The 27932-nt window shown below is 42.0% G+C and overlaps 1 protein-coding gene across 1 annotated transcript; it reads left to right on the top strand.

The window, feature by feature from the left end:
* LOC140999887 (protein NLRC3-like) lies at positions 1-25618 on the top strand. The gene is made up of 8 exons (XM_073470453.1): positions 1-744; positions 2138-2287; positions 2638-2757; positions 3321-3502; positions 5350-7339; positions 8360-8533; positions 10276-10449; positions 25314-25618. The coding sequence occupies exons 1-8, from the start codon at positions 623-625 to the stop codon at positions 25441-25443; spliced, it is 3042 nt and encodes a 1013-aa protein (XP_073326554.1). The 5' UTR covers positions 1-622; the 3' UTR covers positions 25444-25618.
* The last annotated feature ends 2314 nt before the right edge of the window (positions 25619-27932 follow it).

The following is a 27932-nucleotide window of genomic DNA, read 5'->3' as shown; positions in this document are numbered from 1 at the left end:
CACAGGGCTTCAGCTGCCCACAGACTCTGTAAAGTGTCTCTTGCTGAACCCTTTCGAAAGGAGAACTTTAGGGGGAAACTTCGTGTTAAAGAACTTGGACCTGAGAAGCCCGGTCTGAGTTTAACACAGCAGACGCATGAGAAAGGTAAAGTGTCCCAGAGGAGCCTCTCTCTGAATCGGTGCGACAGGAAGGCTCGGCTAACTGGATGTAGCTTTGCAAATGCAGTATTCTGCTTCCCGTGTTTACTTCTTAAAATGCCGGGGACAGATACTACATGGACTGTAACAGGAGCTAGAGACCTACAACTTTTGTCAGAGCCGATTAAAAAACATGAATGCTCGAAGGTTCACATGAACAACGCTGTCAAGCTAGCCGTGCTAGGCGGGACTAGCATAGCTGCTAGCTGGATGAAGGACACAGGACTGCGGTGAGAAAACACAATGAAGAGGTGGACATGAACACACATATTTTATCCAAGATCATTGATTGTGTGAAATTGTGTGGAGCTTGTGAGCTGGCATTGCGAGGCCACGATGAGACAGCATCCTCCGACAGAAAACTACTCTTCCTGAGGGACAACGGGGGAAACTAATCGCCCAGGTCTGTGACGGAGCTGCCGTGATGAGAGGAGCCACAGGTGGCGGCAGCGCGAGGTTCAACACGTTTACGGGAGAGTCCACTACTACACTGTTACCTCATCAGCTGAACCTGATGATGCAGCAGCAACATCCCACATCACCAAGGTCTGCACACACACACACACACACACACACACACACACACACACACACACACACACACACACACTCAAGAACTTTAATTTTGTATTAAGAGTATTCACTAATATACATCTCATATCATTGTCACTATCTGTCAAACTGTTGATTTCTAAAGGGCCATTAAATAATTACTGTTTATCCCTAAAACAATGGTGTCTTTTGGTTCATTGGGACAGTCACCGAAAGCTTCTGGCACACACAGCCCAGCCTAGAATATTTTTCACCAGCCGCCACTGCATGACTGTCTGAATATGTCTGTTTTTTATTGATTTCTTTTATTTTATTGGTTTTTTCTGAGCCAACAGAAGAGCAGTGGACTTCTGTGAAACATCTGCTCAGATATCTGAAAGGCTCAGTTGAAAATGAATTGTGTTACAGGAAATGTGACGATGAGAAACTTGGGCTACGAGCACAGTGACGCAGACTGGGCTGCTGATGTAACTGACAGTTACTACTCAAATGTGCCACCAGAGGGAGAATCACTTTCCCTGCAGTTGCAACACGTGTAATATAAGTTAATCAATATAGAGTTTATTATTTCATGTTGATAGTGTTTGTGTGGCTGTGGTGGTTTAGTTAGTCTTTGACCTTTTAGATTTCAGCTCTTATAAAAGAAACCCTCTTTGTTTTCACTCAGGAACGCAGGAGTTTTACCTGTTTGGGTCATTGATTAATTGTCTGTACATTTATATCTACATGTTGCTGTAAAAAAAATCCTATTTGTTGAATTTCCTCTGTGGATTTCCAGAGTTTGTGACAGAGTGTGATTTCTTGTTTGACCTTCAGAGAGCTGCAGATTCAAGATAACGAGGGTGTGGCTGCTATCAGACACACACACACACACACACACACACACACACACACACACACACACACACACACACACAGATAAACTCACCTGACTTCCTATAAGGGGGGGGGGCAAAAGGTCAGTCAGACTCCATTTTGAGACGAAGAGCAGAAGGAGAGCAGCTGGAGTCTGAGGCAGGGTGAGTGTTAACAACACATTGTGATTATTTACTGTGACTTTACTTACTGTGAGTCAGTTTTCTCCCTGTGGACTGTGGAGGAAAGAAATGTTGGAGTCAACTCAACACTTTGATTCATCTGTGGACACAAAGTCCTGATTGGCTGAATAATCCTCTTTAAACCTCCAGTAACCCAAGAAAACAAGCACAGGTGTGAAGAAAAGTGACCAGGTGGACTTCTGGCTGCTTTTATTATACTGTATAATGTGTGTGTGAAGGGGAGAGAGAGTGTGTGTTACTTCCTGCTCTCTCGGTCTTGTGCGACTCTTGAACAAACTTGTTTCCTGATTCTTGTGTCCTGAGCTCACAGCTACTGTTTCACCTCTCAGACTGACTTCAGAGCAGAAGATGAGTGTTTGTGTGAAGGAGGAGGAGGACAGAGCAGAGTCTCCAGTATCCAGCTGTCTGTCTATGAAGAGTGACCGGTCCAAAGATCCTCCTCCAGTCTTCAGTAATGAACCTGGACCATCAGACTCAAAGTAAGACACCTGATACTGACTCATTTATGTGACTTTGTTCTGTTCCCTCTCTCACTGCTGTGCTTTGTTCTGTTGATTTTGTATTTTTATATTCAAAATTCATGTAAAATGTATTTTCTACCTAAATCTAACAGACTTTTCACGGCTCATGTTCCTCTTACTATCTGTGGCAGCTGTCAGTCTCCTAAAAAGCTGTAATCTGATCTAAGAGGACAAACAGAAACTTTGAAAGCTCCTTTTCATCAACAGTAGCAGTAGTTTGTGTGTTTAGAGCTTCTTAAATGACTTTGTCATCAGAGAGTTTCTCAAAGATTCATGTGATATCAATACAAACATGTTGGTGTTTGCAGAGTTCAGTCCAACAGACAGAGAGCAGAGTCTCCAGTATCCAGCTGTCTGTCTATGAAGAGTGACTGGTCCAAACATCCTCCTCCAGAGTTCAGTAATGAACCTGGACCATCAGACTCAAAGTAAGACACCTGATACTGACTCATTTATGTGACTTTGTTCTGTTCCCTCTCTCACTAACGTGTTTTGTTCATGTTGTGTTTGTATATTTCAACAACAATGTATTTGCTAACTAACTTTAACAAACCTTTTGGGACTCATGACAGAGAGATCATTCGTCCCATCGTCCTCTTAGTGCTGTCAGTCACCTAAAAAGCTGTAATATTTATGGACAGGAGGAGTTTGCTCCCTATATGAATTTGTAATTAGACTTTTTTTTAAAAAGGAATCTCATAGTTAAAGTCACGTCATAGTTAAAGTCATGTCACAGTTAAAGTCACGTCATCGTGGTCGAGCTCAGTTATTGAGAACACTTTTAACTCCAGGTTCAAACTGACTAAACAGAAGAGTTGAAATAACACAAGCAGACAATTTTATTCCAGACTGAAGCTGAATTCATCAGAAAAGTAAAGACAGTTTTACTGTCCTCTGTCAGCTGATCTGAGCTTCAACAGTGTCGACCAAATCTTGATATTTTTAGAAACAATCAACAACTGGTTTCAGTCCTAAAGAAATGTCTTCACAGAGAGAAGAAGAGGAGGCATGTTTCTGTGGAGGAGCAGCCGTCCTGCTGTGTTTCCTGTCAGGACGTCCTGAAGGATCCAGTCTCTACCAGCTGTGGACACTGGTTCTGCAGACAGTGCATCACATCATACTGGGACCAGTCTGCTTCACCAGGACTCTCCTCCTGTCCCCAGTGTGGAGAAAGTAAGACTGTATATCTGTCTGCTGATGTCTTCATGTCTGAACACACTACTTGTTGTTTTAATACATTTGTTATGTCTCACATTAACCAATCAGAGAGCTGCTTGTTCTCTGTGTGCAGAGATGGAGATGGAGAAGTGTCAGACAGCAGCTTGAGATAAAACAGCACTTTAAACAACAGTCCACATTAGCTTTCCTGCTAACATGTCCTCCTCCTCTAACTTACAAACACACACCTCGTCCTGCAGATCCACTTGTTGAACAAGCCACCGAACAAACATCCAGTGAGGAAAAGTGCACTGCTAACATCTATTTTCAGGCTGCAGCAGATGCTAATTAGCTGCTCAGTGTCAGCACATTAAACAGCTTAAAATGTAACCTGCTTCATTACAATACGTTCATTTAGCTGACGTTTTTATCCAAAGAGACTGAAAATAACTGACTGAACCATGTGGATACAACATGAGTAGATCACATTCATCAATTATGCTAAAATGGTTCAAGAGCTACAACTAGAAGCAATAAGAGATCAAGAGAGAGATTGTTTTTATGGACCAAGGTGCCGTCTGAACAGGAGAGTTTCAGTCTGAACAGGAGAGTTTTCAGTCTAACAGGAGAGTTTTCAGTCTGAACGGGAGAGTTTTCAGTCTGAACGGGAGAGTTTCAGTCTGAACAGGAGAGTTTCAGTCTGAACAGGAGAGTTTCAGTCTGAACAGGAGAGTTTCAGTCTGAACAGGAGAGTTTTCAGTCTGAACAGGAGAGTTTCAGTCTGAACAGGAGAGTTTTCAGTCTGAACAGGAGAGTTTTCAGTCTGAACAGGAGAGTTTCAGTCTGAACAGGAGAGTTTCAGTCTGAACGGGAGAGTTTTCAGTCTGAACAGGAGAGTTTTCAGTCTGAACAGGAGAGTTTTCAGTCTGAACAGGAGAGTTTCAGTCTGAACAGGAGAGTTTCAGTCTGAACAGGAGAGTTTCAGTCTGAACAGGAGAGTTTTCAGTCTGAAGTTGTGTCGAGTTTCTTCTGTTCTGATGTCACTGGGGAGTTTGTGTCACTATTGTGGATCCAGGACATCAGACAGTCTGGATCTAGTTGAGCAGTAGCTGGTCCTCCCTTGTAGTGAGGGAATAACAAGCAGTCAGCAGCAGCAGAGTGTAGTGGACGGGCTGAGGTGCAGGTGGTGGTCATTTACAGGGGCCAACCTGAGATGTTGTCCCTCAAGCAAAGGAGTTGAGTTCAAGAAACAGTGCTGTGCATAGAGGTGAGCCCAACTAAACCTAGTTGGTACCGCCCCACCTCCGGCACCAGCACCTGTTCCTTCCCCCATGAGAGGAGACACTCCCTGTCCTGAGGACCAGTCTGGGATGCCAGGAATCAGCACACCTGCCTTCTTTTGCATGAGACTGGCACACACCCGACCCCAATGCCCGTCCCTGCTGGTAGTCAGCCCACAGGGTGGCGTCTCCATGTAGTCAAAGGCCAGACACCAGATATTCACCAGCGACCTCCACTCCCAGGTTGAGCTCCAGAAAGGTGCCCTGATGTCTCTTTCCTGGTTCAGGTGCTGCAGCACCTTTGTGGCTGATTCATAAAGGCTCTTTGAATCACTCTCAGTCCGGCTCCTCCTCTGGGGCTAATTAGCTTTGCGAGACCCTGCCAGGGGCTAATGCCCCCGACAACAGAGCTCCGAGGATCACAGGGACACACAAACCTCTCCACGACGTTAAGGTGGAGAGAAAGACAAAGAAAACAACAAACATGTTCTTATACTGATGTTTTTAACTTGTAATGAAAAGACCATTGATGCTGATTGTCACATTGTATTTTTTGTCTCCCACTTTTGTCTCTTTTTTCAGTGAATGTTGGTCTGCAGGAGGTTTTCCATGAACATAAGATCAGTCTGAGGAGGAGATGTGAACGTGTGACTGAAGGAAGTGATGAAACAGGAAGTGATGAAACAGGAAGTGGAACCCTCCTCAACAAGATCTACACTGAGCTCTACATCACAGAGGGACAGAGTGAAGAGGTTAATACCCAACATGAGGTGAGGCAGCTGGAGACAGTTTCCAAGAAGGAGACCTTCAGTGAAACTCCAATCAGGTGCTGCGACATCTTTAAAGCCTCACCTGACCAGCAGAGACCCATCAGAGTGGTTCTGACCAACGGCGTCGCTGGAGTTGGAAAAACCTTCTCGGTGCTGAAGTTCACTCTGGACTGGGCAGAGGGCTCCGAAAACCAAGATGTCAGTCTGCTGGTTGTGCTCTCGTTCAGGGAGCTGAACCTGATCAGAGATGAGCAGTACAGTCTTCTCAGGCTGCTCCATGTTTTCCATCCAACATTACAGAAGGTGACAGCAGAGAAGCTCGCTGTCTGTAAACTTCTGTTCATCTTTGACGGCCTGGATGAAAGCAGACTTTCACTGGATTTCAAGAACCATGAGGTCGTGTCTGATGTCACACAGGAGTCATCAGTCAGCGCGCTGCTGACAAACCTCATCGAGGGGAAGCTGCTTCCCTCGGCTCTCGTCTGGATAACTTCCCGACCTGCAGCAGCCAATCAGATCCCTCCTTCATGTGTTGACAGGGTAACAGAAGTACGAGGCTTCACTGACGCCCAGAAGGACGAGTACTTCAGGAGGAGGTTCAGTGAAGAAGATCTGTCCAGCAGAGTCATCTCACACATCAAGACCTCCAGGAGCCTCCACATCATGTGTCTGATCCCAGTCTTCTGCTGGATCACTGCTACAGTTCTGGACCACATGTTGACTACAGGCCAGAGAGGAGAGCTGCCCAAGACCCTGACTGACATGTACTCACACTTCCTGCTGGTCCAGACAAAGAGGAAGAAGCAGAAGTACGATGAGGGACGTGAGACGAGTCCACAGGAGCTGACGGAGGCTGACAGGGAAGTTCTTCTGAAGCTGGGGAGGCTGGCGTTTGAACATCTGGAGACAGGAAACATCATGTTCTACCAAAAGGACCTGGAGCGGTGTGGTCTTAATGTCACAGAGGCCTCGGTGTACTCAGGAGTTTGTACAGAGATCTTCAGAAGAGAGAGTGTGATCTTCCAGAAAACAGTCTACTGCTTTGTTCATCTGAGCGTTCAGGAGTTTCTGGCTGCAGTCTACATGTTCCACTGTCACACCAACAGGAACACAGAGGTACTGAAGGACTTCCTGGGAGGACATGAGGAGGATGATGAAGATGAGGACGAAGACGACAAAGAGGAGGATGATGAAGATGAGGACGAAGACGACGAAGAGGAGGATGATGAAGATGAGGACGAAGACGACAAAGAGGAGGATGATGAAGATGAGGACGAAGACGACAAAGAGGAGGATGATGAAGATGAGGACAACTTCCTGGGAGGACAGAGTCCCTCAACCCTGCATTACTTCCTGGAGAGCGCCATGGAGAAATCCCTCCAAAGTAAGAATGGTCACCTGGACCTGTTTGTCCGCTTCCTTCATGGACTCTCTCTGAGGTCCAACCAGAGACTCTTAGCAGGTCTGCTGGGTCGGACAGACAACAGGCCAGAAATCATCCAGAGAGCCATCAACAACCTGAAGGAGATGAACAGTGATGAGATCTCTCCTGACAGAAGCATCAACATCTTCCACTGTCTGACGGAGATGAACGACCACTCAGTCCATCAGGAGATCCAAGAGTTCCTGAAGTCAGAGAACAGATCAGAGAAGGAACTCTCTGAGATCCACTGCTCAGCTCTGGCCTACATGCTGCAGATGTCAGAGGAGGTTCTGGATGAGTTGGACACAGAGAAATACAACACATCAGACGCAGGAGAACAGAGACTGATTCCAGCTGTGAGGAACTGTAGAAAGGCTCGGTAAGTCCAGATGTGATGAACATTAAAAATCCTGGTAAAGCTGAAGCCTTCAGTATTAAAGACAAACACTTTACACACATGCGTTATATAAAACCTCAACACGATACATGTTTTCCTCAACAAGTATGAAACCTGCTGATTGAATCAATGATCATCACCAAGCTCAGAGATGAAATGACATGTAGTCGTCTACTTTCCAAAACATTTCCTTCAGCCAGGTGAACTCCACCTGAGACAAATGATCACCCATCAAATGATAATAACTCAATCTTTAGCACTAATTATACTATTGATGCAGTAGAAGACGCTGAATTAATTTAACGGGAGGTGAAAAGCAGACGGAGCGACAGAATAAAATGCATCAAAGAACAAAATCCACACAAACACATAACTGAGGTAAACACATACGAGTGCAGTTACAACCTACAGTGAATTTACATGAAGCTTCATGAATATAAATCAACTCAAATCTGACACGTTTACATTACAGTCATTTGGACACTTTGTCCTGAACATCAGTTTGGTTCATGTTGCTCAAGGACACTCAAGAGGTTCATTTATTGATTTATTTTCTTGATATAAGACTTTTAAAAGCAGTGACAAAGTGCTGTACACACATTAAACAGCAACACAACGAAAGAGTCACAAGAAAAAGCAAGTTTTACCCGACAATTACAAATATAAATATAAAGAGCACAGAATGAATCAAACAAACCAAAATCAAACATGAAGATAAAAACATCCACATCAGGGTTAAAAGCAGCTTTATTCAAGTGTGTTTTGGGGGCTGATATAAAACGGGGCAGCGATTCAGCCCCTCTGATCTCCTCAGGCAGGGAAAGTCTGGGGCCTCGTGGGCAGAAGGAGCTCAAGTTTCAAACTACAAACCTTGTGATCAATGACTGACCAGCTCAGGCCGACCAACTGACCCCCTGTGCTTTGTGATGCAACATGTATGAATCTGTTTTCACAATAAAGTCTCATTTTATTGTTTTAATGTTCTTTTATCTGTAATCACAGATTTATTGGCTGTGGACTCTCAGAGAGTCACTGTGAAGTCGTGGCCTCAGCTCTGAAGTCCAACCCCTCCCATCTGAGAGAACTGGACCTGACTTACAACTACCTGCAGGATTCAGGAGAGAAGCTTCTCTGTGCTGGACTGGAGAGTCCAAACTGTCGACTGGAGGTTCTGAGGTCAGTTCATGTGTTTCATTTTGAGGAGTTTAAAGTAGAAACCTGCTACAACGAATCACATGACAACTGTGTCCCAATAAATTCACTTAGAATAAAAATTATAACAGCCATAAAAAATAAATGTCACCATCCACAGTGAATCACAGTAAACCCAACATGTGGTTTTCTACTGACCTTGTTCACAATGAAACTTTAACAAGTCAAACCAATGAATTCAGTGCAATGTTCCTTTAACCTTGTTTTGTTACTATTCACTGTCAATTGACTTTTGTTCAAACACAAACATGTTCCTTTAACTTTGCTCTGCTATTGATCACTGCTGATGAACTTCAGCACCAAAGACCTTCATTAGTATTAAACACACCTGAAGAACTCTTATAGGACCTTTAAGTGGTACTTCATTATGTTGTGGGCCCACACACACACACACACACACACACACACACACACAAGCTGGCAACCAGGGAGCACAACACAGAGAAATAAGACAAACGTCACGTTGCAGGCCTGGTTGAAGCTGGGGAGCGTGGCGGCCAGATACAGTTGAAGCCGGTTCACTTTGACCGAGCAGAAACAACAGGTGAGTTCTCACCGTAGCAGAGCTCAAGTCACAAGAGTCCCAGTAGTGCAGCTCCAAGCTGAAGGGGATACGCGGCGGCTGATGGCAAGCTGACTGTGGAGGACCCTCGGCCGACTGTGGCCGGTTGCAGACGAGGAAAAATCATCGGAAACGAGACTGAAAATTCAACTATCTTAATAACAGGAGCTTTAAATAGCAGAATCAAATGTTCCATCAGTTTCTGTGGGTTTTTATTTGGCTGCACAACATGAGTTTGTACAGATGGAGCCTCTGGTGGAGCTGCAGAGTTTAAGAGGTGACATCACTACGTCTTTATTGAAGCAGCAGCACGTTGTCATTAATATTAATGAGAGCTCTGTTTCACTTTGTGTGTTTGACAGTGTTGAACCTGCATCCTGTTGGGTTCAGGTGTTTGGAGCTTCATTTTCTAAACGTCTACATCCTGAACCTTCTTCAGCTCTGAACAGATTATTAAACACTGAATGATTTCAAGCAGGAACATTAAAGTCTTTTAAACTGACATCATTTATTCTTTATTCAGATTGGAGAGCTGCAGTTTGTCAGAGATCAGCTGTGCTTCTCTGGCCTCAGCTCTGAAGTCCAACCCCTCCCATCTGAGACAGCTGGACCTGAGTGACAACAAGCTGCAGGATTCAGGAGTGAAGCTTCTCTGTGCTGGACTGGAGAGTCCAAACTGTCGACTGGAGACTCTGGGGTCAGACACCATCTTTTACTTCTGTGTTCTCAGATTAATATGATGTGAAAGTTGTGTTGACACTAAACTGCAGACATCAGCTGATATTATACTGATCCACACTGAGTATCTTAATGCTGAAGTCTGTTTTCTTCTTCTGTGGTTTAGTCCATTGACTGTGGCAGAGCAATGTTGAGCTGCACATTTAAAACCTTCATATAACAACATGAATAATTCACTCTGAACATCCTCAACTATTGATTTTCATCTCAGATTACAAATCATGTTTTTTAAAATGATGAGAAAAATACATACGACAATGAAAAGTTAAATAATCTCTATTTTAACTATCAGACAATAACAAATATATTCAGAATCGTCTTTTTACAACATTTTAATGAAGCTTTGTGACGTTTATACTGACTGAATATTTAAATTGTGAAGTTTCATCATTTATTCTTTATTCAGATTGGAGAGCTGCAGTTTGTCAGAGATCAGCTGTGCTTCTCTGGCCTCAGCTCTGAAGTCCAACCCCTCCCATCTGAGACAGCTGGACCTGGGTGGAAACAACCTGCAGGATTCAGACGTGAAGCTGCTGTCTGAACTTGTGGAGAGTCCAAACTGTCGACTGGAGACTCTGAGGTCAGTAGAGAGTTGGAGTCAGTCCATGCTGGTTTCAGCAGTATTGTAATAAACACAGTCAGTATCAGAGTAAAGATCCAGCATTTCCTGCTTTCCTCAGTGAAGCTGTGAGAGGAGAACGGTGACAGGCTTCAGGATTGGACAGAAAGAGATAGAGGGGGAACAGTCAGCCAATCAGAGGAGCCAGAAGCTTGTTGTGATCGTGTGTTTGAGTTGAAGTGAAGACGACTGTTGTTGTTGTGTTCATGTGTACAGGAAGTAAAGCTGGATCACAGCTGACAGCATCACAGGATGTGTAGAGACAGTGTCCTCATCCATCAAACTGTTGTAGCATCAAATCTCTGTTCTCTCATTTCAACACTGAACAACTGATCAGTCCATCTTTGTCACAGCTCTCAGGTCTACGGTGGCCCTGAAGGTCAAAACACAACAGCATCCCACAAAACATCAAACTGTCACCAGAGACTCTGGTTCTGTCCAATAACAAACAAGAACGCCGTCCCACCTTTTCCATAATCTGAAGTGTGGTTGTGTTTTGACCTTCAGGGCCACCGTACAGATCGCTCTGACTGAAGCCTGCACATCACTGACTCTTATTTCAGAGAACCACGGTTACATTTAGTAACCATGTGGTCTCCTCACAGACCAGAACCTCTGCTGAAGTCCAGTAACCACAGCTGGTGTTGACTGTTCAGTCTCTGTGTGAACATGTAGGAGCTTTAACATCAAATATTTATCTGTCCGTCTGTCTTTAGTTTTATCCAGATGTTTTTACAACAGACTCCATATTTACATGTTTGTAATATTTAAAGCAGATGAAATGTTCAGGTGTGACTGAGACTCTGGTTTTTAACAGCAGTGAATCATCATCAGAGTGTTTCTGCAGTGATGATGCGTTCAGGGACTCTGAGCAGTTTATTTCACTGTGTGCTTGAGTGAAACCTGCAGAGTAAACACACTTGATGTGTCTGCAGGTCTGTGAGCTTCACTCCAACACGTTAACATGAGCTGAAAGGAAGCTGGCTACGCTACACAGCCGCTCCACTTGTGGTCTGAACAGGACTGAAGTCCTGCTGGTCTTTATATCACTGACTGACAGCTGATGGAGGGAGTCTCTGTAGACACTCATGTATCACTTCTGCTGTCTCTCTGCTTCTCTCATCAGCTGGTGGCCGTGATCTCTGTCAGAGTGAGTGGTGAGAAAGGTGGAGGTGTTGAGAGGATCAGCTGTGTCCTGATGATCCAGAGAGGTTGAAGCAGCACCATCAGCTGGTGGGTGGAGAGGCTCTGACTGGGCGGAGAGGAGAGCTTCATCCAGCAGCGACTGACGGACCAATCACAACAAGTGGAGATGATGTCAGTGCTGCAGTGTGAACTGCTCTGAGATCAGCTCCACTGTCCAGTCCAGCATCGTCCCTGTTTCCTCTGGATGTTGTAGGGACACATGTCCCTCGCCTCTGCTTTTAATTGAGGCTTTGTCTTCTGAAAGGCAAACACTCCTCTACAGATATGAGCTCTCCTCTTCACCTGGCAGGGAGGACGTTGTTGTCTTTACAATAAAACCGTGGAATAGATGATTCCCAGGAGACCATCTGTCCTTATTTACAGCTCTACACACCATTTGTCCTCTTTCCCCCTCAAGACAGAAACACTCCTTTCCTTCAGGTCCATCGAGCTTCATCATCAAATGAATCCACTCTCCAGACATCAAGAGGAACAGACAATCTTGTGTTATAGTTTCATGTCTTTGCAGTTGTGTTAGATTAACAAAGTGCTGACAATTGTTCTCTGCTGATCTAATTAAAACACACACACACATTCCCACAGTGAAGGTCTGGTGACGCCCACCTTCTTGGAGTAATCTTGGTTGACAGCTTAATAATTTATAGTTGTGTTGTTCTTATCTTTTGCGCTCCACTGTGAAGTTCTCTACACTTCTCCAGACTTCAACACGGTTCTGAACAGCTATTAAACCAGAACCTCATCTTCTGAATTTTAACAGATTATTAAACAGGCAGAAAAGTTATTCAAACTGATTTTTCTTACACTTCCCTACGATTAAGATTGAGTGAGATGAATGTAATGTGTAAAAACGCCCTGTGGTGAGTCCTGGTGTGATCGGGACAAACTGTTCAATCATGTCGTTAATACGTTTGGATTATTACCAGTGAATGTCTCTGATGTGCCCTGTTTAACAAGTATCAAGCTGGAACTAAAAGAAATATGAGTGGTGACTTCTACTGTATAATCAAGTGTGTTTAGATGTTCTGATCCAGTTTTAATTCCTTTGTGGATGTTAAAGTGGTTTTAATAATGACATATGATTTGGTGTTGGACAAAGTCCACATATGAAGCCGTGGTGACATTCTGGGGAAGGTGAAGCGGTTTAGCAACGTTTCAAACTCTAGTTTAGTTTGAGTCCGTTCCTGTGAAGTTTCCCACTTGTTATCTCCTCTGAGACAAACAGCGGCCGCCCTGCCCCCAGGCCCGCCGCCACTCGAGACTACAAACCAGAGACATCACTTCTCTGCTCGCTCCAAACTTTAACTCTCTTCTCTCTCCAAACTCTTCTCTTCTTTAATGTTTCCGCTCTTTACTTTGAGACTCGCTTCAAGACAGCGATCTCTGCACAAAGTGCTCACGTGTTCATTTTTCTCACTTTTATATTTATGGCTGTATTGATTCATCTCTTAAGTTCTTCAACTTACATTAAGTTTCTACCAGAACGAAGTTCTGCTTTAATTAAGAGGAAGTGAACTTAATTGCAGCTTTTAGCTGAACAGAGATTCAGTCACTTTTGTTCCTATTAAAATGACTCTGGTCATATTTAAATGCTGTCACCCAACTAACCCGTGATCTCACCACCTGCACATGTTCATATACCCGCATTACTTTACCGGGTCCACATTTCCACTTACCTGTTGTTGTTCCTTTAAATCGCCATTTCATTTATTTACCCTGAATTATCTAGTTAATAAACATATTTAACCGTATGTCGTCGTCTGTGCAGGTTTGTTTTTAATGTGGAGAACCGATGGAAACTGTGTAGAAGTCACTACTTCAGTTATGAGATTGAATGAATTGATCTGAAATTGATTAGAATTGATACAAATTAACCTGGAATGTGATTAATTTCATCGGGATTATTCAAATGGATGAAACAGCGGAGGTGGTGCCCCATTAACGAGTGTTTTATTAATGGCCAGTGATTAATAAATGACATGTATTATCAGTGTCTCTCCTACAATGTGACAGAGTGTCATCAGTGTCTCTGGACTGCTCTGCTGCATCTGCCAAGCAGCCGTCACGTCAGGAGCAGACACAATAATGAGTTAATTACTCGTTAACAGAGACTTGATGTTCTCTGCAGTCAGGTGGGAAAATATGTGCATATATCAGCGTCGCCTAAAAGGCCAAAATCCAATATTGTTGATCGGTTGTGTAAATCTACAGTCATTTAAAGTGAGCACAGGTTAAACTAGTGTGAACGAGTGTAAAGTCTGTGGCTCTCTGTTTCTCTTTGTGTCTCACCTGCTCACTGTTGAATGACACAACTGTTGTTCATCTTCACTTCATCCTGAATCTTGGAGGTTGATGTCAGAGTGCTGAAGTCTGCACTTTAAGGATCTTTCTCATCACTGCTGGATCATATTTCTGTGTATTGTTCTTTTTTCCTGCCTTTCTTATACCAAGTGTCTCGGTCCTGTGGTTTCTGTGTCATTATGTGTGTTTTATAGGTGTTTTCTGCTCTTGTGTTGTCTTCGGCCCGTTCTCCAGTGTTCTGGTTTCCCTCCTTCAGGTGTTTTTCCGTTCCTTCCCCTCACCTGTCCTTTCCCCGCCTCCCTCCACCTGCAGCTCCTCCCCTCGTTAGTGTGTGTGTGTAGTCTTTGTGCTCCTCTGGTCTTTGTCAGATGGTCCGGATGGTTTCAGTCTTTTGGACCTTGCGGTTCTGCTACAGTATCAATAAATGTCTCTCTTGGTCTTTGGGTCACGGTCCGGTCAGATCCAGGCAGCTCGCCTCTGGAAACAATAATCCAGGCCTGACACAAAGCACCTTCATCATCAGATGCTCTGAAGTGAGAAAGTCTGTGTTGTGGTTCTTATTGAGATGAGATGGAGCAGCCGCTTGATGACTGGAAACAGGCTGATGAATTATCAGCACTTTGTTTTCTATGTTGCCTCATTTATTTGTAATATTAGGGACGTATTTTACAAATAAATCATTAGTTGTATCTCTGCGTGAACCTCTTCAGGGTGTTTCTCTCTAAGTCAGTCAGACTCATTCATGCCTTCACCTGCAGTCCTGACAGTGTTGAGAGAAGCACCCAGAAGTCACAACTGAGCCAAAGGCAAGAAATCATGTTACAATGGGACTTTAGTAAAAGTGGAAGTCACTTATATGAATATCACTTCAGTCAAAGTCTCAAAGTCTCTGATATTAAATGTACTTCAGTATCAAAAGTTTAAAATAAATAGATTATAAATATTTCCACATGTTTTTGTTAATCTGCAGATAGAATATATCAGCGGCTAGAGGAGCCAAGATGGCGGTGCTGCAGGAAGCTGGTGCAAAGTTTCTCGGTCAAACAATTTGAGGTTTTGTGAATAGGCAGACAGAATATGTGGTAATTTTAACGTTTTACTGATAAAAAGGTGACTTTAACACATTAATATTTTGGTACCAAGACTGATGTTCCGTGGAAAAAAGATAAAGTTTGAGCGCGAGCTGGCTGACGCACCAACGGACGTTAACGTCAGAGGAAGAAAGAAGATGAGTCCCGATGCTAATAGAGCTAACTGAGTGACTTATCTGCTCCACTATGACGGGAGCGACTCTGAAAAGTCAGTAGAAGTGAACACACCATGGGAGGAATGCAGAGAAACTACGCCTGAAGATAATGTGGACACTTTCGGCCCAGTCAGACGCTCAACATGTCAACAAACGGAAGAAACGGGACTGACGGTGACGGTGACGGTGCAAATGTCAGCGCGGACATTTTGGCGGCTGTCAAAGAGCCTCTCACACAAACATGACGAGACCAGACTAAGATTTCAGTGACTGAACTCACGACAGAAACAACGTGTCAACACATTGAAAAACTCTCCTCTACAGTTGAGCGACTTGTGGTGGATATTAATCATCACAAAGACATTTAGAAACAGACGGAGTCAGAAACGGAACCGCTGAGAAAAGAACCGGATTCTGAGGCAGGAGCTGCCGAAAACAAGCGCTGCAGTTACAGATGGACACTGAAACTACACGGAGTGAGAGAGGAGATGAACGAGGACGCAGAGCACTGGTGATCGACATCCTTGGAAAAGTTGCCCCGGGACTTCATGAATATCTACAGGAAGGGGTCGACATTGTGCATCGCCTTGGTCCGAAGAGAAAGGACGGATCCCACCGGTCACTCATCGTCCTGTTGGCGCTGCGCCGTGTCCGTGATGCGGCTTGGAAAAGTGCCAAAGGCCGCAAGTTTCTGCGGAGCAACAAGCTGCGTCTCACCGAGGCACTTTCCCCGGAGGGTCGAGAGGCCGGAGAGAAACTCAGAAGCCAGGAAGGAAGGTAAAAAGGCGCCTTCCCAGGTCCTCATGCTCTGATAGAGGGGAAGAAGATTAAAGCCTTTTCCTCAGACTGATGAAGAGGAGAATCAGACAGTTGGATAAGTTGGCAAGCGTCCTGCACACTGCAGGTCTCCAGGGAGGTTATACAACACATCACAACACAAAACTGGACTTATTGGCTGTGAACTGTTGTGTTTCGGTGATGACTGATGGAGAAAGCTGTTTCCAAACATCTCACGTCTCCAGGGAGGTTGTAACTCAGCAAAGACTCATTGACTAAGAACTGTTGACTTCTGGAGGTGACAGATGAAGATTGTTATCTTTCCAAACTGTCTCTGTCAAGAGGCACAAAACACCAGCAGCTACATTGTTGGAGTTAATCTCACACCTTTATACAATTTTATACAAGTATTATTTGTTGGTATGGGAGATAAATGGGTCTAAAACATATGATCAGACTTTGTTCTTTGTTCCTCATATTAACTCACGGTTTGCTAATAATCTGCAGTGTTGCTTAACTGTTAGAGCAAGATTATTTTTGAGCAGCAAAATATGTTCATCATATTTAGTTTATATAATTCACAATTAAAAACAGACAAAAGGAAAATGTGTTCTGTTTGAACAACAATATCTGGGTTTAACCCAACATGTTTGATAGTTATTGATTAATTCAATTTAAACTAACCTGTTTATGGTACCAACACTATATTTTTCTATAGTCACAACTTTTTTGACTGTCTATCACTTCCTCGTTTAAGGAAGCTAAAACACACCTCAAAGTTCTTGTTATCTATTTGTGAGAGCTACTTCATTATTATTATTATTATTATTATTATTTCCTTTTCTTTTATTCTTGATGGATTTTGAGTTTGATTCGCTAACGGTTATGTCATTGAATGTCAGAGGTTACGTGATTTATTGGAAAGAAAAGCCACTTTTCTGTTCTGTAAAAATAGTGAGGCTGATTTAATATTTTTACAAGAAACACATTCAAGTGAGTCCGATGTGAAGTTCTGGAAAGGGCAGTGGGGAAATAAGATTTATTGTCGTCATGGTACTGATCGTTCTGCAGGAGTCTCAATTTGTTTACATAAATTCAAAGGGGAGATCTTAGAGGTGGTGTCTTCACATGATGGTAGATGGATTTTCATCATTCTCAAGCATGATAATTCAAATTTTATAGTGTGTAATATTTATGGGCATAATTCTCACTCATCCAACAAGGTACTTTTTAGTCAGATTACCTCAAAAATAAATGAGCTATTACACAAATATCCTAACTCTTCCCTAATTTTAGGGGGCGACTTTAACGAGTGTCCTGATAATGCGATGGATAGATTCCCCCCAACACTGTGTCAGTCTCTGCTGAACAACAATATTATTTCAAAACTTTGCTCAGATCTCTCCCTGACCGACACATGGCGTTTCTTTAACCCAGACATGCAGGATTTTACATGGTCTAAGAATAACCTCTCATCTAGATCCAGGACTGATTAGTTTTTAATTTCTTCCTCTGCACTTCAGTATGTGAAAGAGGTCTCCCGTTCTTTTGCTCCATTGTCAGATCATAAGAAAATCACTCTGAAATCAGGGAGCTCACAGAATACGACTAAATTACGAGGATACTGGAAATGTAATAATACTCTACTTAAAGACAGTTCCTTTAATGATAGTATAAAAAATCTAGCCAAGGAAATTTTTAATGAAATTGTGGACAATGAATATACACAACAATGGGAGCACTTCAAGTTTATGACAAGAAGTATTGCTGTAAAGAGAGGTAAAGAGTTAAAAGCCCTAAAAAATAAAACAGAAGCTGAATTACTGAGCAGAATTGGTTTCCTCTTATCTAAACCCAACTTGTCTTCTGAAGAGGAGCTAGAAGTGAAGAGATACAGTTAAAATAGATCAGATTTATACTGAGTTAGCCAAAGGTGCATTTGTGAGATCTAGAGCCAAGTGGCTGGAAGAGGGGAAACAAACTCCAGCTATTTTTTGCTTTGGAGAAAAGAAATGGTCAAAGAAAGTCACTAAGTCTGATTAATATTAATGGTAGTAAATGTACTGAGCAAAAATTAACATCAAATTCAGTTTTTTCCTTTTATAGCAACTTATACAAATCAGAATTCAACAACCCCTCTTGTGAAATGTTTATTGGTAAGATTAAAAAACACACAGTCACAATTGACGAGGACTTGAAAAAACCTTGTGATTCTGATCTGAGCAGAGAGGAAATCAAAACTGCACTTTTCTCAGTGAAAAAGGGTGAATCCCCAGGTGTAGATGGGCTTTCAGTTGAATGTTATATTCATGTGTGGGATCTCATTCAGGAGCCTTTATTCTGTATGTACTGTGAATGTGTTGGTCAGGGTGAGATGATTACAACTATGAAACGAGGCGTTATATCTCCAGATAAAGACAACCTATTGATAGAAAACTGCCGACCTGTCACTCTCCTTACTATTGATTACAAGATTCTGGCATCAGTTTATGCAACTAGATTAAAAATGGGTCTTCCTCATATTGTTGCTGAAACACAATCAGGCTTCATTAAAGACAGACACATAAGTAATAACATCAGACTTATTTTGGATTTATTAGACTATGCAGATTCGGTCCACTCAGAAGCATTCATTCTCTTTTTGGACTTTTATAAAGCTTTGGACACCATTGAACATAAGTTTCTTACAGAATGTCTTAAATTGTTTGGCTTTGGAAATCAATTTATAGATACTGTTGAAATGTTTTATAAAGGAATTAATAGCTCAGTGATTATTAACCACAACACCTCTAATAGATTTGATATAAATCGAGGCAACGATGCCCGATTTCACCTTTGTTATTTATCTTAGTTGTTGAATTATTGTCATTAAATATAGTACATGACACAGATTTCAAAGGCATCTCTATATTCAATAGAGAAATAAGAATTTCTCAGCTGGCGGATGATACAACCCTTTTCCTGAAAGACAAAGAACAGTTGGTCAAAGCCATTGATCTAGTTAAACAGTTTTCATCAGCATCAGGCCTGAAACTTCATGGATCTAAATGTGAACTATTGCCCATACACAACTGTGACGATGCTTTCATAGATAATATCCCAGTAAAAACCTCAGTCAAGTATTTGGGCATTCATATAACAAAACATGTAATAGCGAGGCAACACCTGAACTTCTCTGGAAGAATGAAAAAACTAGAGATATCTTTAACCTTTGGCTTCAGAGAGACGTGACATCATACGTCAGGGTCCTTTTGTCAAAAGCTGAAGGCGTCTCTCATTTTGTTTATCCATCTCTTTCTGTTTGTCAATGATGCCACTGCTGAGGAAATTAACAAGCTTTTTCTGGACTTTGTCTGGAGGAATAAAACACACAAGCTTAAAAATGCAGTTCTATCTAACAGCAGAGCGGAAGGCGGCTTGAAGTGCTTAATCTCATTGATATTATAAATACTTTAAAATCAATTGGTTAAAAAGATGTTTGACACATCAAAATTCATTGTGGTTCTTCATCCCCAATCATATTTTTGAAAAAATTGGTGGGCTTGCTTTCGTTTTAACCTGCAACTACTCACCTGACAAGCTTCCAGTCACGCTGTCCGAATTTCATCAGCAATCACTTCTTTCTGGGAAAATATGTTTCAATCACAATTTGTCTCCTCACAAAACTCTGTTATGGAATAACGAGTGTATTACTATTAGGAATAAGTCTCTTTTTTATTCCAGATGGTTTGAGAGAAGTATAAATAATATTTTGTCTGTTCTGGATGAACATGGTCTTGTCCTCTCCTGTGACAGTTTTTTATCGCCTCATAATTTTCCTTTACCTTTCAAAGAATACAACTCTGTGATAAGAGCAGTCCCCTCTGGCTCACTTAGTTTAATGAGAAGTCACCTATCTTTCTGTGGAGAAAATAGACCAGAGAGCAAATCTGTTTTACTTTTGAATGGTATCAACATACAAGACAAGAAATGTAACAATAAACATATAAGGAGAGTTTTTCAAGATAAAAAGAGGTTTTCTCCACGAGGAAAATGTTACTGGTGCTCTCATTTAGAGGACATAGACTGGGAAAGCCTGGCTTTACCTCACAAATACTGTATTCATAACAAAGGAAAAGAAACTCATTTCAAAATTCTTCACAAAATATATCCTGTCAACTCCTTCATTTCAAAATTCGTGGATGTGGACAGCTCCTGTGTTTTTTGTGGGCAAACTGATGAAACTTTAAACCATCTGTTGTTTGAATGTAATGTCACAATGCAATTTTGGTCGGACTTGTGTTCTTATATCTTCCCCAATGTCGACATGTCATACTGCTTTTCCCTTAAAGATGTTATATGTTATTATGAACATGAGAAGAACAAGTCTCTTCAGTATTTAGTTAATTTTTTCATTTTATTTGGTAAATATTTTATTCATAAGCAAAAATGTTCAGCCTCCAAACCAACCTTTCCTCATTTTTTAATTGAATTCAATTCACTTTATAAATCCCAGCCTGAGTTAAAAATAAAAAGAATACAACATTTTTAGACAACTATGAAAAGATATTTGACGTTCTCCCTGGCATTTAATGACATTTATGATAACAGAGATTAGTACATGCATATATGTGTTGACATGACAATATAGTATTTATTTACTTATTTATTTATTTATTTATTTATTATTATTATTATTATTATTATTATATATTATTTTATTTGTTTACATTTTATTTTATATGAGATCCTTGCTGTATTTATTTATTCTATTTATTGACCTTTGAATGTGAAACAGCTCTCATGTGTTGTGTTAGTGTTTGACACTTTGTATAAATTGAATAGTTAAATAAAGAGAAAAAAAAAAGACCCTCTGAGATGCGCAGCCAATGGCCACACGTCACGTGACTCAGCACCACAAGTCAGAAACACGTCCTTGTTTCTGCTTTTTTATTTTGTTAATCTTTATTATTTTCAAGACAGAGTTTTTCTATTAAGCGCTGGTGTTGTTGAGTGTTGCTGTCTGTTGCTGACTTGCTGTTGTGTATCAGCCCAAACATGAGAGCTGTGTGGTCCAACCTCAGGTTCGGGTCGGGCTTCATCAGTATCCCCGGTATGATGGTTACAGCCTGGAGGAAATATGAGTCAATATCATGGGACTGCTTATTAGGAGCTGTGCTCTCGGACTGTATGATACATCGCACATATGAGTGCGTGCGTGCGTGTGTGCGTGCGTGCATGTGTTGTGTGGACGTGTGTCCAGAGGCTGTTTGATTTGGACTTAGTTATATAGTGTGAGACCTTTCTGGTGCCGCTGCCTTTCACTGAAGCAACTTCAGGCTTTCAGCTGCACCGGGACTTTTATTTTCTCTGTGACTTCTGTTCTCTGTTACTGTGAACAGTCATTTGTGCTGGATTTCTGTTGATCACTGTGATAGTTGGGCGACTCGGACCAACTCAGGGCAGAGTGGTCCCGGGTTCTGGGAGCTAATGGGAAGAAAAGGTGTTTGTTCCTATGCAGCTGTTTCACCGCTGGATCGGGGGCCGACTCAGGGCCCAGTGGAGCCCAGTGGAGACACGGGGTCTCTTCAGGTTGTCACCGCTGGTTGGCTGCTTTTTCACAATCTGTAGCGTAAACAACCTGAATTCACGGTGGCGACCGGGTCTTAAGGACAAATATAAAGTGACAAGTAGAACAATGGGAGGCAAATCCAGCAAAAACCAGGAGGCTGGCGCAGGAAACCTACTGTATTTTAGCCGACTTTCCTATTTCCTAACTTGTTTTAATGTATTTAAAATGCTTTTGCTGCAGCTGTGTGCGCCTGTAAAGCACTTTGAGTTGCCTTGTGTCTGAATTGTCTGTACAAATAAACTCGCCTTAGTTGTCTTTGTTTATCAGGTGATATTGTAGGCTGCACATAAAACATATGTGCCAATGAGGCAGCTGATATTCTCCATGACAAGACTTTTTATGTTGAGCTGTAACCTTGGCACCACTTATTATGTAAAACCTTTATTCTCTTCTATAAGTGTGTGACTGTATTTACCAGCCCAAACATAAAAGTTACTGTATATTCAACCTTAGATTGTACAATAGGTCCCATATGTGGACTGTGTGTGTGTGTGTGTGTGTGTGTGTGTGTGTGTGTGTGTGTGTGTGTGTGTGTGTCACAGTCCGGCCGAGGCAGCGACGATGCAACTGTCATCTGATATAACAGTTATAACACCAACACACACACCTTCACTTTGAATGTGCACGTCACCATGTGCACGTTTTTAATTGACAACAACTGAAAGGCACAAGAGTTCAGGTGAAAACAAACAGATACACAAATGTAAGCAAAACAAACCCAAGACAGAAATAACAGGAACACAGTGAGCAGACAAACAGCTTTCACAGTAACACTGACATGTTTTGCACTTTGTTTAGTTCCACACAGAAATTCACTGCTTAAATCTGAAAATCCCCAAATTTCTGTTCATGAACAAAGAATTTCTAACAAACAAACTTGACAGGAAAATGTGCAGTCCTGCAAAAAATCTGAAATAAAAATCCAGATCTAACGCATCATATATTAAGACTTCATCTGCAAAGAACAAATAAAAGCCTCCCTTAAAACTAATGAACAGCTGTGTGATGCACACACGTGATTTAGGATCAATACAATCTAAGATATTTATAATGCTTAAACATAACTTCATAATGTGTTGTTAATAAAAAGATGCATAATCTAATAAGATCAGAAACTAACGAGAATAAGTCTCGTTTGTTTGTGTAAATAAATGTCTGAACACGTGTTGAATGCGTTTGGTCAACTCTCATTTCAAACAAGGGAAACTAGTTCAGCTGCCCGAGTCATGGTGCTGAGTGAATATGCAGAAAAATAGTAATAATACCAATTGTAGTAGTAATAATAATAATAATAATGATAATAATAATAATAATAATGATGATAATGATAATAATGATGATAATGATACAAACTATATATATAGTGCAGATTTATAAAACCTACTGCAACTTTACTTTTTTTTACCATGTAATGTTATTTTATACAATATCATATTTTATAATGTTGTCATGGAGTTTATCACTTCACTGCTAAAAGAGAAGAAAGCACATTCACTTCCAGTTGCAGTTTCTTATCTTGATTTGTGGACTTTTTAATTATTTGTCTCCATGATTGTTAATTTTATTACTGAGATGATCAGAAATCACTGTGTAAAAACCACGTTGGTGCTTTTTATTCCAACAGACGTCACATTTACGCGTCAGGATCTGGTTATTATAGACACAGATTGAATATTTAACCGTCATGTATCATCACAGTAGCAGCGTCACACAGCAGCAGAGCGAGCCAGAGAGAATAAATCCAGTTTAAAAGGCTCCAGGTGTGTTTGTGCGGATATCGCGTGGCTGCACCACCACGGAAAGGACACTGCTGTGTTACTATTGGTCCAGGCTCACACACAAAGAGACAGAAGGAAAGAAAGAAGAGGCTCAGAGAGGAACACATGTCAAAGTAGCTTGTAGGAGGAGACTGTGAGACCCGGCTGAGGTGCATGAATACAGAAGTGAGGCTCGTCCTGCTGCCAGAACATTAACGGGTCCACTGAGCAGTAAACCCAGACCACAGACTGCATTTAGTGTGTCTGCAACTAAACAGGAGGATTCAGGGTCTAATCAGTGTGTAGATGACAGAAGCTGCAGCTGCTGGGTGATGAAGCTGACTCTGGTCATGTTCCTGTGTTTTTATCATTCACTGAAACCATCGGCGCTGAGTGAGTTTCATTGTTGTCTGATTCATCTTCTCTGTCACTTTGCTTCTGAATGACGCCTGTTTACTGTGACTGAAGGAGGCTCTGTGCATTAACACTGTGCAGCCTGTCAGCACTTCACTGTTGCTGACTTTATTTAAGTTGCTCTCAGTGAAGACAGAGAATCTACAGTTTCCCGGTCTCATGCTGTCACACCTTGTTGTAAACCAGCCGTGTGTGTAATGTGGATGTACTGTGCTGAGGACTTGAAGACTCCAGGACCAACTGCTGCCAGCTCGAAGACAGGGAGTCCAGTATCGACGCCATTAGTCACGCAGCAACGTTACAGTCCTGTTATCTGACAGCACCCGGGGCATCTCCTCTGTCAGGACACCTCCACTGTCAGGACACCTCCTCTGTCAGGACACCTCCACTGTCAGGACACCTCCTCTGTCAGGACACCTCCACTGTCAGGACACCTCCACTGTCAGGACACCTCCTCTGTCAGGACACCTCCACTGTCAGGACACCTCCTCTGTCAGGACACCTCCACTGTCAGGACACCTCCTCTGTCAGGACACCTCCTCTGTCAGGACACCTCCACTGTCAGGACACCTCCTCTGTCAGGACACCTCCTCTGTCAGGACACCTCCTCTGTCAGGACACCTCCACTGTCAGGACACCTCCTCTGTCAGGACACCTCCTCTGTCAGGACACCTCCTCTGTCATGGTTTCTTGTGTTCTTCGTCAACATAGGTGCCGTAAAATAATAACGTTATAGAAGTTATTAATGATGCAAATGACCGGATGTTACATGTCGGCTTGGGTTGTTGTTTTGAAGCAAAGTTAGAGAACGTCAAAGTTGACTTTCACCAGTGGAGGTTAGCATCAACAGCGTCAGTTATCAGGGATTATTAACTGTATAGTGCAAAACCTAAAGTAACTGTTCGCATTTGTTTGTATGTAACGTTATAAAACATTTTTGTAAACTCTCCTTGCATCAGCTGGGCATCGTCACAAAGCTGAAAACGTCTCTTTCTGAACTCACAGACGTGATATGTGAGACAGCCGAGCTGCCAACACGATGCAACACACCACCATGTTTTGCCAGAGGTCGACTGGCTAATTAGTGATGTCACCTGTTTAAGTGCACGAGTGGAATCAAAATGTGGCACATTTGTACTTTTTTATTTGTCCACCTCTGTTGTAAACTACAGTATATAAACAAAACGAATAGTAAGTGAAATTACTGAGAAGTAGCTTCTGCACCATCACTACTTTTATTTTTGATACTGAGGAAGGAAATACACATTTAGAGTGATGTCTGAGAAGAGAAGGGCCTCTGACCTCCAGACTGACTGATGGGATCTTTTCTCTTTCTTTTTGGAGCTTGTGTTTTGAATATTACACCTGATCCTTTTGCTTATCTGTATATTTTCAGGAAGCAGAGCAGCAGGCTGAGGTCTCAGTCAGACCTAAGCTTTTTCACAGCATCTATTGCTCAGACACTGTTGGTGCAGCAGCTGTGGTACAGACATCTTTCTTTCTGTCTTTTCCATAGGACTCGGTTGAAGATCTCATTCTTCACGATTGCAGACGTGCAGCAGAGCGGGTTGAGGCCAACAGACAACTGTTGTCTGCCAAAGTGGACCTGCCTGATGTTCTGTGCTTGGGGAGGAGAAACAGGCTGAGGGTGTGGAGAGAAGAGGATGAGCATGAAAAGGAAACAATCCTGGAGCCCTTCAAGTTCACGTTTTACAACACTGAGGACATGTGGAAATTCTGCGGAGAAATAATGGACAGAAGAAATGATTTGGCCTGTTGTGAATGTCACACAGATGAGTGAGTTTGTGTTCAAGAATAAAGGGCTACAGAACATTTATTCATGTTGTGACTTGGTGTGTTTTTTTATGTTTTTCTCATTGATCCCTGAATAATTCACTTGGATTTTACTGTAGATATCAAGAGTAAGTGTAGTATTCAGTGGTACTTGGGTGTTCCAGCAGCACAAGAACATAATTAGCATAGACATGAGACCAAACATGAAATTTATGGTGGTAAAGAATAAAAATACAGAATAATACAACAGGAAAAAAAATTGAAAAAATATAAGAGCAGTGCAATAAAGTGAAATGACAATGAAAAGGCAGTGAACTACTGTATATACTGTGTAGTACACAATAAAATGTATCGGCCAATGACATCTTATGAGATGTTGGCTTATGAATATGAGTAATAACTTAAAAGACAATTTGTGCACTGAGCAATGTTCTTCCTGCCCTCCATTGTTTTCATTGATCAACTATTTGACCTTCTCTTTTCAAGGTCCTCAGCTTTGTAGTCGGCTGCAAATAGACTGTTGAGCCCGACTCATATCACCACCGTTTGTTTTTCCTAATGACTAAGTTGTAAAATGAGCAGTGCAGTGTATTAGTCGGGCTTTTTGTCGAGATTTGGACAGAATAAATCAAAATGCCCACGTTGGGGCTCGTGCGCAACATACAAGGAAAACACGGACCAAAAACGACAAACAAAAAAGTTTACTATGTAAATACGATACAACGATTTATACTATAGACAAGGAATTAATAGATTTTACGTCATATTGTTTACTAATTAATGCATTTGTGAGGAAAACGATTCAACCGGAAGTGCATTCGCGATTTTATTTTGAAATGTATCCCGTGCATTTCCTGTCCTGACAGTGGAGCTCGTGCAGAGTCCAGAGAGGCAGCTGGCAGCCTGATCTGTCCAACTACATGTACAAGACCCCAGCTGAGTTTTGTTGTCAGCAAACTGTCGCAGTATTTTCTGAGCCAACAGAAGAGCAGTGGACTTCTGTGAAACATCTGCTAAGATATCTGAAAGGCTCAGTTGAAAATGAATTGTGTTACAGGAAATGTGACGATGAGAAACTTGGGCTACGAGCACAGTGACGCAGACTGGGCTGCTGATGTAACTGACAGTTACTACTCAAATGTGCCACCAGAGGGAGAATCACTTTCCCTGCAGTTGCAACACGTGTAATATAAGTTAATCAATATAGAGTTTATTATTTCATGTTGATAGTGTTTGTGTGGCTGTGGTGGTTTAGTTAGTCTTTGACCTTTTAGATTTCAGCTCTTATAAAAGAAACCCTCTTTGTTTTCACTCAGGAACGCAGGAGTTTTACCTGTTTGGGTCATTGATTAATATTAAAATGTCAGTCAGCCACAGGCCCAGATGTTGTATGGTAGTAACACATCTGTATGTATTGTCTGTACATTTATATCTACATGTTGCTGTAAAAAAAAATCCTATTTGTTGAATTTCCTCTGTGGATTTCCAGAGTTTGTGACAGAGAGTGATTTCTAACTGAGGTGTGTTGTTTTTCCTTCAGAGAGCTGCAGATTCAAGATAACGAGGGTGTGACTGCTATCAGACACACACACACACACACACACACACACACACACACACACACACACACAGATAAACTCACCTGACTTCCTATAAGGAGGGGGGGCAAAAGGTCAGTCAGACTCCATTTTGAGACGAAGAGCAGAAGGAGAGCAGCTGGAGTCTGAGGCAGGGTGAGTGTTAACAACACATTGTGATTATTTACTGTGACTTTACTTACTGTGAGTCAGTTTTCTCCCTGTGGACTGTGGAGGAAAGAAATGTTGGAGTCAACTCAACACTTTGATTCATCTGTGGACACAAAGTCCTGATTGGCTGAATAATCCTCTTTAAACCTCCAGTAACCCAAGAAAACAAGCACAGGTGTGAAGAAAAGTGACCAGGTGGACTTCTGGCTGCTTTTATTATACTGTATAATGTGTGTGTGAAGGGGAGAGAGAGTGTGTGTTACTTCCTGCTCTCTCGGTCTTGTGCGACTCTTGAACAAACTTGTTTCCTGATTCTTGTGTCCTGAGCTCACAGCTACTGTTTCACCTCTCAGACTGACTTCAGAGCAGAAGATGAGTGTTTGTGTGAAGGAGGAGGAGGACAGAGCAGAGTCTCCAGTATCCAGCTGTCTGTCTATGAAGAGTGACTGGTCCAAAGATCATCCTCTAAACTTCAGTAATGAACCTGGACCATCAGACTCAGAGTAAGACACCTGATACTGACTCATTTATGTGACTTTGTTCTGTTCCCTCTCTCACTGCTGTGCTTTGTTCTGTTGATTTTGTATTTTTAT

Source organism: Pagrus major, chromosome 1 (genome assembly GCF_040436345.1).
Source record: "Pagrus major chromosome 1, Pma_NU_1.0".
NCBI lineage: Eukaryota > Metazoa > Chordata > Actinopteri > Spariformes > Sparidae > Pagrus > Pagrus major.
The sequence above is the reverse complement of the archived record's forward strand: the minus strand, read 5'-3'. Positions and strand labels throughout refer to the sequence as shown.